The sequence below is a fragment of the Macrobrachium rosenbergii genome, chromosome 15 (assembly GCF_040412425.1).
Source record: "Macrobrachium rosenbergii isolate ZJJX-2024 chromosome 15, ASM4041242v1, whole genome shotgun sequence".
Classification (NCBI taxonomy): Eukaryota; Metazoa; Arthropoda; class Malacostraca; order Decapoda; family Palaemonidae; genus Macrobrachium; species Macrobrachium rosenbergii.
Genome location: NC_089755.1, coordinates 53,026,798 through 53,042,890, shown reverse-complemented (window position 1 = coordinate 53,042,890; position 16,093 = coordinate 53,026,798). Strand labels below are relative to the sequence as shown.

The 16,093-nt window shown below is 44.0% G+C and overlaps 2 protein-coding genes across 2 annotated transcripts in view; one reads left to right on the top strand and one right to left on the bottom strand.

Annotated features, from left to right (window-relative positions):
- Positions 1-4,027: 4,027 nt before the first annotated feature.
- LOC136846722 (nuclear pore complex protein Nup93-like) overlaps positions 4,028-16,093 on the top strand; it is a 342,318-nt gene continuing 330,252 nt past the window's right edge. Inside the window, exons 1-2 of the mRNA XM_067117837.1 lie at positions 4,028-4,579; positions 9,168-9,350. Of these exons, the coding sequence (XP_066973938.1) occupies positions 9,175-9,350 (176 nt within the window). The 5' untranslated portion in view covers positions 4,028-4,579; positions 9,168-9,174. The remainder of the gene's footprint in view (positions 4,580-9,167; positions 9,351-16,093) is intronic.
- LOC136846419 (interaptin-like) lies at positions 12,628-15,200 on the bottom strand. Its single transcript, XM_067117206.1, has one exon. It carries the CDS (start codon positions 14,915-14,917, stop codon positions 13,235-13,237), a length of 1,683 nt encoding a protein of 560 aa, XP_066973307.1. The 5' UTR covers positions 14,918-15,200; the 3' UTR covers positions 12,628-13,234.

The window sequence follows — 16,093 nt, the reverse complement described above, 5'->3', positions numbered from 1 at the left end:
GCTGGGTTGTACGCTGTGGTGGTGTGGTGCGTGGTTCCCAGCAGTTGAGCCAGGGCAGACCACAGCTCGGAGAGGAAAGCGGGGCCCTGTCGGTTGTGATGTGGTCCGGGACGCGGCGGCTAACCCAACTGGAGAGCAGGGCCTGGCGCACGCGCTGGCGGTGGCTTCTTGCATGGGCGTGGCCGGGCCACCTCGTCGAACGGTCTACCACCGTGAGGAGGTATCTGGATCCGCCTGATGGGGAAGGGGCTGACGACGTCGATGTGGATGTGGCCGGCGCGCCTGGCTGTGGGAACTCGCCTACCCCGACTGCGTGTGACGACCCACTTTACTGGTCTGGCACTGCAGGCACTGTTTTTGCCCAGGCTGTGGCGTCCTTTTGCACCCCGTGCCAGACGAACTTTTTGAAAGCAGTTTGGCCGTGGTCCTGCCGGAGGGGTGAGAGGCCGTGGATGATGTCGAATACCTGGCGGCGGCGTGAGGCTGGAACCAAAGGGCGGGGCTGGCCTGTGCTGATGTCACAGAGCAGGCTGGGGCCTCCGGGGCGAGGGTCACGTCCCGCCACTTGAGGGATGTGATGGCGGTGCGGTATGCTGGGGTTTCTGGGTCAGCGGCCTGTTCTCTGGCAAGGTCCTGGTAATCTACACCAAGCTGCACCCGCGCTCAACTCGACTCTGGAGAGGGCGTCTGCTACGGGATTTTTCTTGCCGGGAGGTACCTGACGGAACAGGTAAATTCGGCTATGGCTGAGAGGTGGCGCTGCTGTCTGGAAGACCATGCGTCCCCCTGCTTCGTGAAAGCGTGAACCAGTGGCTGGTGGTCTGTGAAGATTGTGAAGGGCGTCCCCTCCAGGAGGAACTTGAAGTGCCGAACTACGCATGGTACATCGCGCAGAGTTCCCTGTCGAAGGTGCTGTAGCGGGACTCTGCGGGATTGAACTTCTTGCTGAAGAAGGCGATGGGCTGGGGGCGCCGTTGATGATTTGCTCCAGAACAGCACCGCAGGCAACGTTACTGGCGTCTGTCGTCAGCTGGAGGGAGCCTTGGGATCTGGTGTGCCAAGGCGCGTTGCCTTGGTGAGGGCGACCTTCGTCAGGGAAAAGGCCTGCTGCTGGCTGGGTCCCCAAGACAGGGACTTGGTTGACCTTTTAGGACTTCCCGTCAGGGGGCCGTGGTGTGCGATCCCGGGATGAAGCGCCTGTAGAAGTTTACCATCCCAAGGAACTCCTGGACGGCCTTGATGGAGGTGGGTGTCGGGAACTTGGCTACGGCTGCCACTTTCGATGTAAGAGGGCGGACGCCTGTCGGAGATACCTCGTGACCCAGGAACTCTGCTTTCTGGACGCCGAAGGTACACTTGTCAAAACGGACGACGAGGCCGTTTTCTTGGAGGCGCTGGAGGACTGCTTTGATGTGCCTCTGGTGTTCGCTGTGAGACCTGGAAAATATGAGAATGTCGTCGACGTAGCAGACGCAGAATTTTAGGTCCCCCAGGATGCTGTCCATGAGCCGCTGGAAGGTGGCCCCGGCGTTCCTCAGCCCGAAGGTGGAGAAGGCGAACACATAGGACCCGAAGGGCGTGATGATGGCTGTCTTTGGTATGTCCTCTGGCGCAACAGGTACCTGAAAATAAGATTTAAGAAGGTCCAATTTAGTGAATATTTTGGCCCCGTGAAAGGAGGCCGTGAGGTCTTGCATATTGGGCAGAGGGTAGTGGTCGGGCTCCGTTGCAATGTTGAGCCGTCTGTAGTCGCCGCAGGGTCTCCAGGAGCCGTCCGGTTTCTGCACCATGTGGGGGGAGGCCCATGGACTGGAGGCTTTCCTGCAGATGCCCATCCGTTCCATCTCCGCGAATGCTTTTTTCGCCTCCTGAAGGCGCTGAGGGGGAAGCCTGCGGAACTTCACGCATGTGTCGGGGGGGCCCTTTAGTCACTATGGTGGTATATGCCGTGTTTGGCTGGGGCCCTGGGGACTTGGCGGCTCGGGCTTAAACACCTCAGGGAACTCCGACAGAAGGTGTGCGTACTGGTGGGGGCGACGGGCGCTGATGGTGGGTCTGGGTCCCGCCGTTAACGGAGAGACCGGCAGGAGTCGGTATCGAGGAGGCGCTTGCGCCCCACGTCGACTAGCAGGCCGAAGTGCGCCAGAAAATCGCCCCCAGGAGTGGGGTTCCTACGATCCCGCGATGAAGTCCCAGGAGTAACTCTGGCCAAGGATGGAGATCGACAGGAGCCTGGTGCCGTGGAGAGGATGGGGGTTCCGTTGGCGGCCGTCAGGAAGGCGGCCGGGTCTGGTGTCTGGTTGCGGTCCTCTCTGGATGCTGGGAAGACCGACTTAAAGGCTCCTGTGTCGACCAGCATCATCCTGCCGGAGACGGTGTCGCGGACGTAAAAACCTACTGTTTTTGAGGCCCTGGGTTCTTCGGCTGCCATGGCGGCCTGTCCTGCTGGCCGCCACCCCGTTTTTTGAACGGTTGAACGAGCAGGGTGGCAGGCAGTTTCGGGCGTCCTTTCCGAACCACTTGTGATAGCGACAGAAGCCGGGACCACCGTCTACTGTGGTTCGGTGGACGTCTGTTGGCGATGGCGTTGACGGGCTGCTCTCACGTCCTCTTCAGGCTGGACGGAGCTGACCGGCTGTGTGGCCGGTTTTAGCCAGCTGTGAAGCCTTGACGGAGTCTGTGAGGTGTTGTGCCGCCTCTATGAGGTCCTCGACAGGCATGGTGTAGGGGTGAGCGACCTGGTTGCGTACTTCGGGAGGAGTTGGCGAATGAAAATTTCCGTGCGACGGCTTATCTCCTGCCGCTTGTTTGTGCCACCCAAGACTGGTGTTGACAGGAGATCTACGACCATGCCCCCGCGTCTCTTGGATTGAGGTCGTGGCGTGGATTATTGGCAAGGTCGATAGCACGGGCGCCCGCTCGGGCGATGGGCAGGGAGCAAGCTTCGAGGAGGAACTTTTGTGGTGCTGTATGTGAGGGTGAGTGTTTCGGTACCCGCGAGATGAGTTTGTTGTACACGTCCTCCGGAAGGGCGTTGAGCACTGTGTCGGCCTGTAGGATTTCGTCCGTGAGGTCCGCGATTCTGAAGTGGCTCTCCACCCTGCGCAGCCACTCGATGGGTTCCCCTGCGTAAACGGCGGCAGCTTTAGGGTGAGGGCGCCCGCGATTGTGTTGCCCGGCCGTCGTGTGTTCGGGGGCGCTGGTGTGGAGTTGCGGGAGGGCCTCGATGCGCGGGGCGGGCGCGGCTGTGATGGGAGGTAGGTAAACCTCGGAGTCCGCGGGGTCCGCGTTTAACTGCATGAAGGAGGGGATATCCGCGTCCATGCTCGCCTCCTGACCCCTTACTGGAGTGGGGCACTCGCGTCAGTACGCACTTTCGCGATGCCGTGTGGTTCCGCTAGTGACGCTGGTGGGGTACGCCGACGAGAGTCAGCACGCTCAAACGCTGGTTACAGCGCCGTGTTTAGGCCGCTAAGAGCGTTTTTGGAGAAATCCTGGAGCCAAGACTGAGTCGCCGTGTGAGTCCGCTAATGGCCCGGGATACTCCGGGGTCACCACTGTAATGTGTCAAAGAAACGAGCAGGTAAAAGGTTACTGCTGCTTTATTACAGATCCAGGCGGCTTATATTGCGGCCGACTGACGCCGGGCCGTGAGAGACAATGGAATTGACTGTGACCTGAGGTCAAAAACAATAAACAATAATATGCAGTGAACGAGTACAAATTACAATACACGAAATATACAGAGCTACAATATAGATACAGTCTTGATGCCTGTGAATGAAGAAACATGTGATACACAATGTGTGACATTCGTATAAATACCATAAAGTAAAAATGATTAAAATGCGTGACCTGGCACGTTTTAGGCGTGACTAATTGAGCTTGAAGAAAACGGAAGTCACCAAAGAAAACAAGCTCAGCGGAGACTTAATTAATGGCGCCGCCGAAACACTATCCTGGCGCCGAATTGGTGACTTTACATCCTTGTCTCTCCGTTCTCAACCCATCTACTGTAAACAAAGGTGCTTGTCTTAGTGCTGAACATAATAGCCTCAGTTTTGTTATCAATATTGTCTACTTCGTGCAAAGTTTGACATCAAGATTCCACTCGTTGTTGAAATGAAACAAACGAAGGGATAAATCTTCGGGCTCGCGCGACACGACCTGGAGGCTGGAGCTCTTACGTCAACTTCAAGAAGTCTAGAAGAGGAAAAGGGAGCGTTCCTTAACAAACTTGCAGTATAAAAACGTTCACTTAGCTACCCATCGAGGATAATGCTAAGTCGCTGCTACTACAGACGTATAATATTACGAAATACAATAAATAGTTAGACTAAGATACATTTTTATAAAGCATTAATAAACATTTCCCGCGACCAAAAGAAAAACTAAAAAGTATTTCGCAGACGTAAACAGAATCGTAGCTTAGGAACGCAACTTTCATAGATCACACTTGGCGGTTAAGATTGTAAACAATACAGGACGGGTGTTCGAACGTGTTTCAATTTCCTGTGAATTGTCGGCGCTGTGTTAAGTGTTGAATTGCTTCTTCATTAACCGGTTTCTGTCAGAGAAGGTTTGTTTGTATTTCTTGTGATTTTTTAAAAACATATGTTACTGGTAATCAGATCAGCTGACGTAATTCAAGGCTGCTTGTGTGTTGTAACTGACATTGCTTCTTCGATGCCGTAACCTGCAGGACTACGTTAGACTGGACTAGCTTAGACTAGCCTGCTACCTTAGATTATATGAAGCCTGGTTGTTGCAAACAGTGATTAATTCATTCCAGAAACGATTTCAGTCTCCTTTCGTATATTAATACGGGTATAACTTAGCTTGGGTCAAGGCTAACTTGTGCCGTGTGCTCTACCAAGGCCTAGGTTAGGCTACCTGTATCAGCGTAGGCTACACTTCATGCTTCTGTAGCCTCAGTCTGCCTCACTTGATCGTAGCCAAAACTTCCTCTGTGGGTATTTCCAAGTATTAGCTCCCCACGAACTCTAGCCTATGGAACGGTTCCGCGAATACGAGAGACATTCGGGAGCCATACGTTCAAGAAGGGATTAGCTAGGGAGATCTATTATCAAAGGAACCACCCCAACTTAACGTACCCTACCTAACCTGACCTAGTAGTCCGAGTTACTTAGTTGGGGGGGCCTTTGTCCCCCGGACCCCCCTGTGAAGGAAACCACTTTTTAGCAAAAGTTCCCCTGTAGCACAGCGCATGTGTGAGCAAAAATATAATCAGTTCTGAGGTTAATTACAGGTTATTTACAGTCAAGCAACAAAAATTGGTAGAACTAAGTTAGAGGTACACGGCGGGTATTTAGCGAGAAATGGCAGTTTCTTATAGTATTTTGGATGCTTATTAACAATATAACGTTAATTTTTGGCGGTCGGCTGTAATTAACTTTCAATTTACCTTTGAACTCTACCCTATGGTAAGAGGGACCCCGATGGGAATCTGGGGTTTCCATACGTGATCTTCGAAACAGACGTAGGTGTGCTCTGTCTTGTGAAGATCGCGTTAGGAAACCCCTTGTTGGATGGACTTCAGAGGGCAATTACAGGTTAATTACAGCTGACCGCCAAAAAATAACGTTGAATTGTAAATAAGCAACCAAAATACTATAAGAAACTGCCATTTCTCGCTAAATACCCGCGGTGTATCCATTACTTAGAAATACCCAAAAAATAACAGTAAATTCTTGATAAGCAACCAAAATACTGTAGAAAAAGTCAATTTCCAAGGTAATACCCAACGCGGAGCTAATACTTAGTTCTACCCGCTATGGTACCAAAATCGCATGCTGTAGGCCTAGCCTGTGGATTACTAACTTAGATTTGGTGAAGGTGTAGGCAGTAGGCCTAGGTCTAAGCCTGATAGCTAGCGTACTAGGCCTAGTGTGTATTACCCACCCACTCTTCCATTGAATAATCTTCAAATTATTGGTTAATTATTTTGGTAAGACTGAAGACTACTACCGCATCCTGGTACCTGCCAGTCACTGATCGGAATAGTTACCACCTTTCATTTATGCTTTGGATCATGTTTATTTATGATATTAACTGTATTTTTTTTTTCTTGTGCTCATCCCCAAGGGGCTGGTACTAGACAGTGCCTATTTTCCACATAAATTAGTAGTTACCGAACCAGAAGGGCACTATTGTAGTCTTTAGTGTTAGCAATAATTCGTTCAAGTGTTAGCCTATGTTGGCTGTGCTGTGATGCTACCATACCATCTGCATTGCATGAGCCTCTGTAGCTTATTGTCTCCTTTGATTGTGACGAAACATATTGTTCTTTTTTATTCCTTTTATTCACCCTTCTTGACTACCAAATATATCTAGGCTAACACATATGTTAGAGGTCCCTTTCTGCCTAATGTTACCAGAGCTCATTGACGGAGTCTCTTTCCCTTCCTTGTTTACACCCTTCTGTTGTTCACTCCTTTCTGCTAGGCTGGGTTGCCTATCCAGTATCTACAGCGGTAAAGATTGAGTGTGAAATATAATTTGACTTTCAGTGGCTTTTCTAAAAAATCTAGGCATGTTGCTAATCACAAGGTCCACCTTTAGGGAAAAATTTGATAAAATCCATGTGGTGTATAATGTTTTTCACAACCCTGTGAACAGACATACAGACCTAATAAGAAAAAAAATAACCTTAAATTTCTCTTTAACCTTAGAACTCCAAGTATGACCTTGACCTTATGCTGTACATCTGTATCATGGATGTTAAATATACATGACCTTGGACTTCTTAAGGATGACCTTGACCTCGCTCTGTATATTCACTTCATTATTAGAGCATAGAAGCCTAATGAGAAGTTTAATCTCATATACTGTAGTTCAGCTTATGACCATGGTTGAATTAATGTACAATAGCCCCTTGATCATTCAGACTATTACATCCATAGGGGCTGCAAATACTTGAAAAGAGCGGAAAAAGGAATACAGTAGTGACTAGGCTAGCCTGTGCTGCACTAATGCTAGGCTACATGAATAGCCTACCATAACTCTGGCTTGCCTATAAAGGTGGTCATAAACTAACTTCAAAAATTGTATAGAATCCAAAGAAATAAGAATTTTTCATGTTGTCTTTCATGATAATTGTTGATAAAACACTAAAAACTAAAGAATATAATACTTAGCAGGCAAAAAGTGTCATTCGTGAACTCTATCACAGTAACCTAGCCTACTGAAATCACATGCAACAGTCATGATCAATGTTATTTATAACTTTATAATACGTCATCAGATGCAATAACAGGCATCTAAAGGTTATATATTTTAGTCATTTATTTATACATTTAACCTATTTTATGCCGAGGCAAAATGCTCATTCCATAACATCCTACAAATCTTGTGAGGGAGGATAAAAGGTGTCGCAAATCATTTGACTTCAGTTTTATTACTATATTTATAAATTGTGATGGAATCACTAAAAGATGTAAAAAGCAGGAAGCCCCCCTTTCTTTTTTAAAGTGCTGTATGGTATTGTTAAATGCATCACAGTGATTTGTGGACATTATTATTATTAAAAAATACTAATTTGTGGACACCTGTGAAGTGCAAATAAGGGAATACACCTATGCTAGCCAGTGCTATGCTACCTCTAAATTTTGGGCTAACACTGCCATATTCTTAGCCTGCCTTAGGCAAACAAAATCTTATATTAGTAAAACCCATAGAATCCACAGAGGTAAGAACACTATAGCACTGCAGTATAAATAAGACCAATGAAAACGTAGTACTGTATGTCAGTTTGAATAAACCTGTGAATACTACACTTTTAGCAAGTCTCACTCGAGACCATCTTGATGCTCAAATCTTGTATCGTGATGAAGACTTAGAGTACATTCACATGCACGTTAGCCATAGACACTGCACGTGTATGTATGCATGATACATTAAAAAAATTTGTTTAGTGTGTGGTATAACCAGAAAAAATCACCTAGAACACAATAAACTGTGCTAGTTTACCCATTCCATTTTGTGTGGATATTTTCTGTAGTAAGCGCAGTTTGTAAGAGTAACCAGTGTAAATGTATGTAAGGAACCATTAATCTGTAAAGTAGTCCAGGCAGCAACTCACACAAGACTTACCTCTTTCCCTCTCCCAAACTACCTTAACACTAAAAGGCCAATTGGCATACATTATTAGTGAAGTATTATCTTTCCCACCATACTTACTAATCCATTCATCCCACCCACTCCAGAGAATTTGTTGTCTGCTCCCCACCTGATGCTTAAGCCATCTGTACTGTTCACAGTTTTATCTGCTCTGTTGCAGTTAAGTGTGTGCACTTGATTGCACTGAAACAAATTCTGGGTAAGGGAAACAAAGCTGGTCTTGAATTGGGAATAATTGTTCATGTAAAGGCTTTAATCCGTAGGGCTTTTTGCCTCTTGTCAGATGATGTCCACTATCTACCAAAATCAGTATGACTAGTGCTTGTGACTGATTATAACCACTAATAGATAACCAGTGGACCAGGCTGTTTTAAAACCTTGCTTTCATTTGACGTTTGCTTTGATTCGTAGATGCTGTGGAAAGTAATAGGCAGATGTTGAGAAGGTTCTGGGAAGGCCCCAATATCCTCAAGTAAAAGAGGGCCTATGTATAGTAGAATCCTACCTTACCATGTTTCATTGTTTTTGCTGAGTAGAAATACAGTACTATACTTTAATATGCAATACTACTGAAATGTATATGCATTAGTGGCATGGAAACAAGTTTATTTTAGTTTCGATTTTGGCCATAGTTCATGTGGAAGCTAACAGGATGGGTTCAGGCTTCATGTGCAGATAGCATCATGTATTTAGAGCAGTATTTAGGAGTACAGTATGATTGTAGTCTTGAGGAATGCCGAATCATTCTGTACCATATCCACTACAAGAGAAGGATCATGGAAGATGAAAAGTATTTCAGCCTACCATCTCATGAATGTGTTGGAAACTGCACTGCTTCTACTTTATGAATGTCATAAATTCCCCAAAATATTGGTTGCTTCAGCTGATCAAGAATGTGGGTTTCTAATTAAACATACAGTATTAGTTGAAATGGGGGCACAAGAAAACGAACCTTTGAAATTATAGTTTAGAAAATAGACTTAAGCCAAAGATTAGTACCCTTTCATTAGAATTTTTTGTTGTTTCAGACTTGCAATGAGTGGTCGGAATTTGCAAGAGCTGTTGCAGCAGGCAGAGCACCTTGCAAGCAACTTAAATGGAGGTGGAGATCTGCCACGTGTTGATCGCTCTTTGCAACAGATCCTCCACACAGGCCAACAGCTGTGGTCTCGCCCAACTGCCCCAGGAACGACTGAGAGTGATGCCCAAGCGTGAGTAGAGATTTTTTTTTTGTACTTTACGTTTTTGGTTGGGGATCTTTTCATGCAACCCATTAATTTTACTATTGGTATTTGTATTACTTACAGCATATTTATATTTTCAACATATTCACCTTTCGATGCAGATTTTTGTTAAGATCAAAATCAAATTTTGATTTCATAATCTTGGAAGCATTAATTTCTTGCTCCCCAGGGAAGGAGCAATTTTCTTATGGATATGGTTTTCATTTTTTATTTTGAATATTTTTATGTATTGGTTTGTAAACAATTTGGATTGATTTGAGTGTTGGCTAGAACGTAAAGATGGAAAGGGAAAATCTGATGAGTTCTGAGGAGGAAATGGACGCGAGAGGAGCAAATAGATTTAGTAGATGAAATTTGCAGTAGATATTTTGTTTGAAGGAGAAACCTCGAAGAAGACTTTGATTCCGTTTATGTTACGGAAATTTATTAAAGAAATGTAGATATGGAAATTTATTATAGAACTGTAGATCCACTTTCAGCAAACTGTTGAAACGTATTACTACACTTATAGATTTACTGAGTTTAATCGCAGTTTTAAAACATCACTAAGGTTATATTTCCGAAGACTCCAGCTACCTCCCACTTTATAATTTGTATATTTCTTGGGTAAAACAAGTCAAAACAAAAAATTTCTTCACAATACATAACCTTCGCAAATGCTAAATAGAAGAGAAAAATAATCAAATTATGATTCATATAAGGTAAGAATACCGGTCCCCCACCCCCTTCCATAGCTAATACGGCAGAATTGTAATCAGTAAACGCCCCAAGGTTACGTTAGGTTAGTATCTTTAGGTTCTTTAGTGCCGTACCATTTCCTAGCCATTTTTGCATGAGAAACCCAAAATGGTTTTTCAAGCAAAAATGGCTAGCTGGAGTCTTTCGAAATGGCTGGCTGGAGTCTTCGAAAAATGACCAACATTACTAAGGTTATTCACCGATATTTTTTAATGATGCAATAAACTTAAACATGTTTGAACAGTGATGTTATTCACGCTTTTGCCGACGAAGAGTGAACGGACAGTATAGAATGGTTTCCGATAACTTCCATGCTCTATGGTGCGGTGCGTATTTTCTGTGTCGATGTTTATAGGAGGGACTTCACAAAACGTCTTTTGGGCAATAAATACGAAACTTGTTAATAAAGTTTACAGCTTTAGTAATCTTTTCCAAATCGGAGCTTTGTTTACGTAAGGTTTTGCAAGGAACACGTTTTTAATGTGCTTTTGATTCTGTCATGATTGTTCTTTTTATATTTAGTATTTAATTTTTGTTTAGTAAGGTTTTGCAATTTTGGGTATTATTTCATTTTATGGGCTTTCAACAGGTTTTTCTGTTTTTATGATGTGATTTACATGATTTTGTTTATTTCATCGTCAAATGATTGTTCTTTGATATATTTTATACTTTTTGTTTAGTAACTGTGTTTTTGTTCAGTTTTTTATATATCGTAATTTTATTAATTTTGTTTTAAAAAGTATTTTTCTTGGTTTTAATCACATCAGTTAATATTTTTTTATATGTCCATAAAATATAGCAATTTTGTTTAAAAAGTTTTCTTGGTTTTATGTAGTTAATTTATTTTATAACTAAACTATAGCCTGCTGTACTGTTTAGTTATTTCTGTCACATTATTTTATTACTTTTGTGCATTTTCTATACGTGACAGCAGCTCACTCTGTCGTTTTTTCTTGATCCGTTGTAACCAATTGCCGCTCCAACCAGCCCACTATTGTTTATCAAAGGATTCAGTAATGGCTGAGGCCTTCTCCGTACCAACAGTGCCTGTCTGCACCTTACGTTCACCCATCCGAGGACTGACCAAAGCATTGTTGAATGACTTGGCTGATCGAGATAGCGGTAATATAGCGATTATTCAATTGCACGTCATTTATTTGTTGTAACGTTTGGTATTAACCCGGTGTAGCAGGAAATTATTCCCCCATGACTGAAATTCCCCCCGGGAAAATTAGCCTAGGATTGATTTCCCCCCGGGGAATAACAGCCCAGGTTGTTTTTCCCCTGGGTGGAATTTTGGACGTAGGATATTTTTCCCCCTCTAGGCCATTTCTGCCCCTTACATGTATCCAGCTTTGCGGCGTGTTTAGTACTGTACAAGCCCGTTGGGGATTTCCGTATAAACATAAACAAAAGACTGTAAATAACAAAGATAATGACTCCCAAGAGGCAGTTTAGTCGTGATGATAATTATCCTGTGTGGCAGGAGGCTGTCGTTGCTACACGTGGCCGCCATAGCCATACTCTTATAACAGTAGTGGGGTTGGGGGAATCTTGGACCAGAGGGGGGGGAATATTATCCTGGGACGAAATTCCCTTGGGGGGAAATATATCCTGAGCCATATATGCCCCAGGGGGAATTTCGGACAGGGGGAAATACAGACTGTTACACCGGTTTTCACTCACCTTCCGACGTGGACTTAGTGACACACACACACACACACACACACACACACACACACACACACACACACACACACACACACACACACACACATATATATATATGTATTACTAAAAGGACATCATTCAAACTGGATGGTATCTAACGGAATTTTTACTCAGAAAAGTTACAAGCTTTCTTGGACAAACAGTCCACATTATCATCCGTACGGATATCTTGATAATGTGGATGTTTATCAACTTGATAGTCCTTTTAGTAATTCAACTAATGCACAGAACAATTGAAATGTGATTGTAATGAGGTCACACTCATTATAGTAATTCTATATATAATGCACAGAACAATTGTGCCAATGTGATAAAGTTATATATACATATATACACACACACACATATACATACACACACACACACACACACACACATATATATATATATATATATATATATATATATATATATATATATATATATATATATATATATATATATTTTAGGGCCTTTAACGATCTCAAGCGATCTCACCCTGGGGCATCCTTGCCAACAGAGCGTCGTTGAATGGGGGTTTATTTTTGCCAGGGGTGGACCCTTCCCCATTCTCAGCTCCATCAACTAGCCAAGAGAGATGGTATCCTCAGTCATATGACCATACATCATGAGACGCCTGCCAGATCATTCCTCTGCGATCGACGGAAAACAGGTGATTTCTTGACAGTCCAAAATCCAGAAGCCATTTCTCTGCTCACTGTTGGAAACGTGTGGTTCCTTGATGAAATCCATAGTCCAATCAGTCCTCTGCTACAGACAGGAAGCTTCCAATCTCTAAATCGCACGACGTTGAATTCCAGCGACTCCTGACGGTGCGTGCCCTTCGATGTCTTGTGTCCCTGCCACACTGGGATCAAATGTTTTGCATATATAAATGGCATGAAACTTACGGGTTTTTACGCCGCGCCAGAGGTTGCCACAGTAGTATATGCAAGTATTTGATCCAGTGTGCATTGCATAACCCATATTTTGCATATATAATAGGCATTAAACTTACGGGTTTTTACGCCGCGCCAGAGGTTGCCACAGTAGTATATGCAAAAATGGGATCCAATATGCAATGCACAACCCAGTTCACATATGAAGCAGGCATGAAACTTACGGGTTCTTACGCCGCGCCAGAGGTTGCCTTCCAAGCATATGTGATTGGGCATTGATACCCCATTCCCAGGGGTATCATGTGGCAGGAGTCCATTCTTCGGGCACTTGCCGCCCTTCCCACCAGCCGCTGTAGTCTCTCCATCGCGCAGAGGTGCTTCCACAGCTGTATCCAGGAATGATGTCCATCACAAAACTGAAGTTCTTTCTGTTCCAACATCAGAGATGTCTTGTCTTCTTTCTTCTGCAAGCAAACCATCCGTCTTCCTGAAAATGCAGAGTCCTCAAGTGACAGAGTTTATCTTGTAGAGATTTTTTACCATTTCAGATTCATGCTCCAGTTTTCGGAGCCTGGCTGCAGATTCCAGCCTCATTTTCTGATGCACTTGTTCTGTACTGAGGGGCTTCTTAACTGGTGGAGTTTTAGCCATGGCGTTTGAGCGTTTCTTGGTGCCAGCTGGATGCTGTTCCAATTTCCTGAACTGATTGAGTCCTTCCTCGATGTTGTCCAGTCGTCGGTAGAGGTCTTTACAGTCGATCTGAGGTTTCCTCAGACATCGGGTTTTGTCCAGAGCCTTATTCTTTCCATCTTTCCTTTGTGGTACAGACTGTTCTGTCGGCACCATTTTAACCATATTCTTTTTTCCGTTGAACATTTCCTTTTCCTTACTTATCAGATCGCGTTCCTTGACTGTTTCATTGACCTTTTTTTCTTTAAGAACCTTGACTTCCGTTTCCAAGGATCTGATCTTCGCATCCTTGGCCAAGTTCTCTTCTTGCAATCTTTCAGTTTCCACGATTGCCTCCAACTTCTCGAACTCCATCGTCTCCAACTCCTCCTTCGTCTCAGCCAGTTCGAATTCTAGTTGGACTATCCTTTTCGTCATTTCATTTAGCTTTCCATTCGCCTTTTCTGCTGCAACACGTTTACTTTCTTTCAACAGACCGATGACCTCCTTTTGCTTGAGAGAGCTTTCATTCTCCAGTCGGAGGATCTCTCTGTCCCTCAACAGGTTCTGTTTTTTCAGGTCTTCAAGTTCGTTCTTTCTCTCTTCTGTTTCCATTTTACATTGCTGGAGCTGTTGCAGATTTTCTTCAGCCCTCTGTTTGTCGATAGTGAGCACTTCTAACTGGTCTTCTAAATCTTTAATTCTTGAGGTTTTATCGTCGTTCTCCTTCTGCAGACTTTCAAAGCGATTCCGTTTCGTTCTGTTTTCATCTCGAAGTCTCTCCAAGTCCTCGTTCAGCCTGTTTAGTTGGACTTGTGTCGCATGCCTGTCATTTTCCATTTCGTTCAGATCGTGATGCAGCGTCTCCTTCTCCATTTCGAGGACTGCAACCGTGCTTTCCAAAATAATGAGCTTGGAGTCTTTATCTTCGTTCTCCTTGATTAGCTTTTCCGTCTCTTTCATCTTTTCCGATATTTCTTTTTTAAGCGTTTCCATCTGGGCAGGCATTGAGCAAATTTGTTCTTCCTTTTCCTGGTTGAGTCGTTCCAGGTGTCTCATGCTTCGTTCCATCTGCATTCCATATTCGGTCAGGCCTTCTACCTTCTTCTTTAATTCCTCTATTATCAGAGTCTTCTCTGCCATCTCTTTCTCAAACCTTAGGACGTTTTCATTTTTCGTAATTGCGTCCTCTGAATCATCGTCGTCTTCAATTTCTGAATCATCGTCTTCTTCGCAGTCTGAATTATCTTCTTCACAGTCTGAATGATCGTTTTCGCAGTCTGAGATAAAGTCTTCCAAATCGTCGCCTTTTACAATTGCAGCTTCCTCCGGACACTCAGAGTTGTCCAGAGCCATAAAATCAATGAAGAATTGAACCAAACACATGCAAATTCCACGAAGTATAAATACTTCAGTGAATAGCACAACAAGACTAATATAAAAGAGATTCTCGCGGGGGAATTTGACCCCGGAGCCAAAGCACTGTTCGAGCACGAAGGTAAGCAAACTTAGAAACATCTTTAGTTCGGTACAGATCAACTGTCTTTGCTCTATCCTCAGTTTTCATAACCAACACAGGAGAGCGTCGGGATTCCGGAGGCATTTTGGTCTCCGAGGAAGCTGCTGCTTCTGTCTTCGGGGATTCTTGGGGATTCCGTGGAGAGCTGGATTCCCTGGAGTCGTTGGAAGGTACCGATCCATTTATCGCTTAAAAATTCCCCTTCGGTGATGAATCTTCATTGAGGATAATTCCGAAATAGCGTGAATTGGATATTAAACGACATTTGTAGTTCATGATTGTATATAAATCACGGTGTGATAAAAATTTTATATATATATATGTATATATATATACCACTTATATATATACACACATATATGTATGTATACATACATACATACATACACACATATAAATTTTATATATATATATTTATATATATTTCTTTTAAAGAAATAGAGAATACATAAAAAGTATTTCAAATATCGTTTACCGATAGTTTCCAGCTCATTACGCAATAAACTGTACAGCGCATTATCAAAGCCACTGAAAATAGATCTATTTTTCGGAGGTCTCGGTATGATGCTGTGTGAGCCTCGGCCCATGAAACTTTAACCACGGCCAAGTGGTGGCCTAGCCTATATCGTTGCCAGCAGCACGATTATGGCTAACTTTAACATTTAATAAAATAAAAACTACTGAGGAGGCTAGAGGGCTGCAATTTGGTATGTTTGATGATTGAAGGGTGAATGATCAACATACCAATCTGCAACCCTTTTGCCTCAGTAGTTTTGAAGTTGTGAGGGCGGACAGAAAAAAGTGCAGACGGACAGACAAAGCCGGCACAATAGTTTTCTTTTCAGAAAACTAAAAAGAAAACCAGTGCTCCTGCACAGCTTCATAACCGCAGATAGAAAACTCAAGTGAAGGAGGTCGCAGAAGACCAACTTACGAAACCCCTATAAAGACTGCCTGGGGATAAATTGTGATTATATATATATATATATATATATATATATATATATATATATATATATATATATATGAATGTGTATGTACATGAAAGTAACAAGATTTTTAATGAAAGTAACTAAAATAATGAGGCCGCGGTCTAGAGCTGTGGAGAGAGCAATTGAAGGACCCGGTGTAGCAGGAAATTATTCCCCCCCTGACTGAAATTCCCCCTGGGAAAA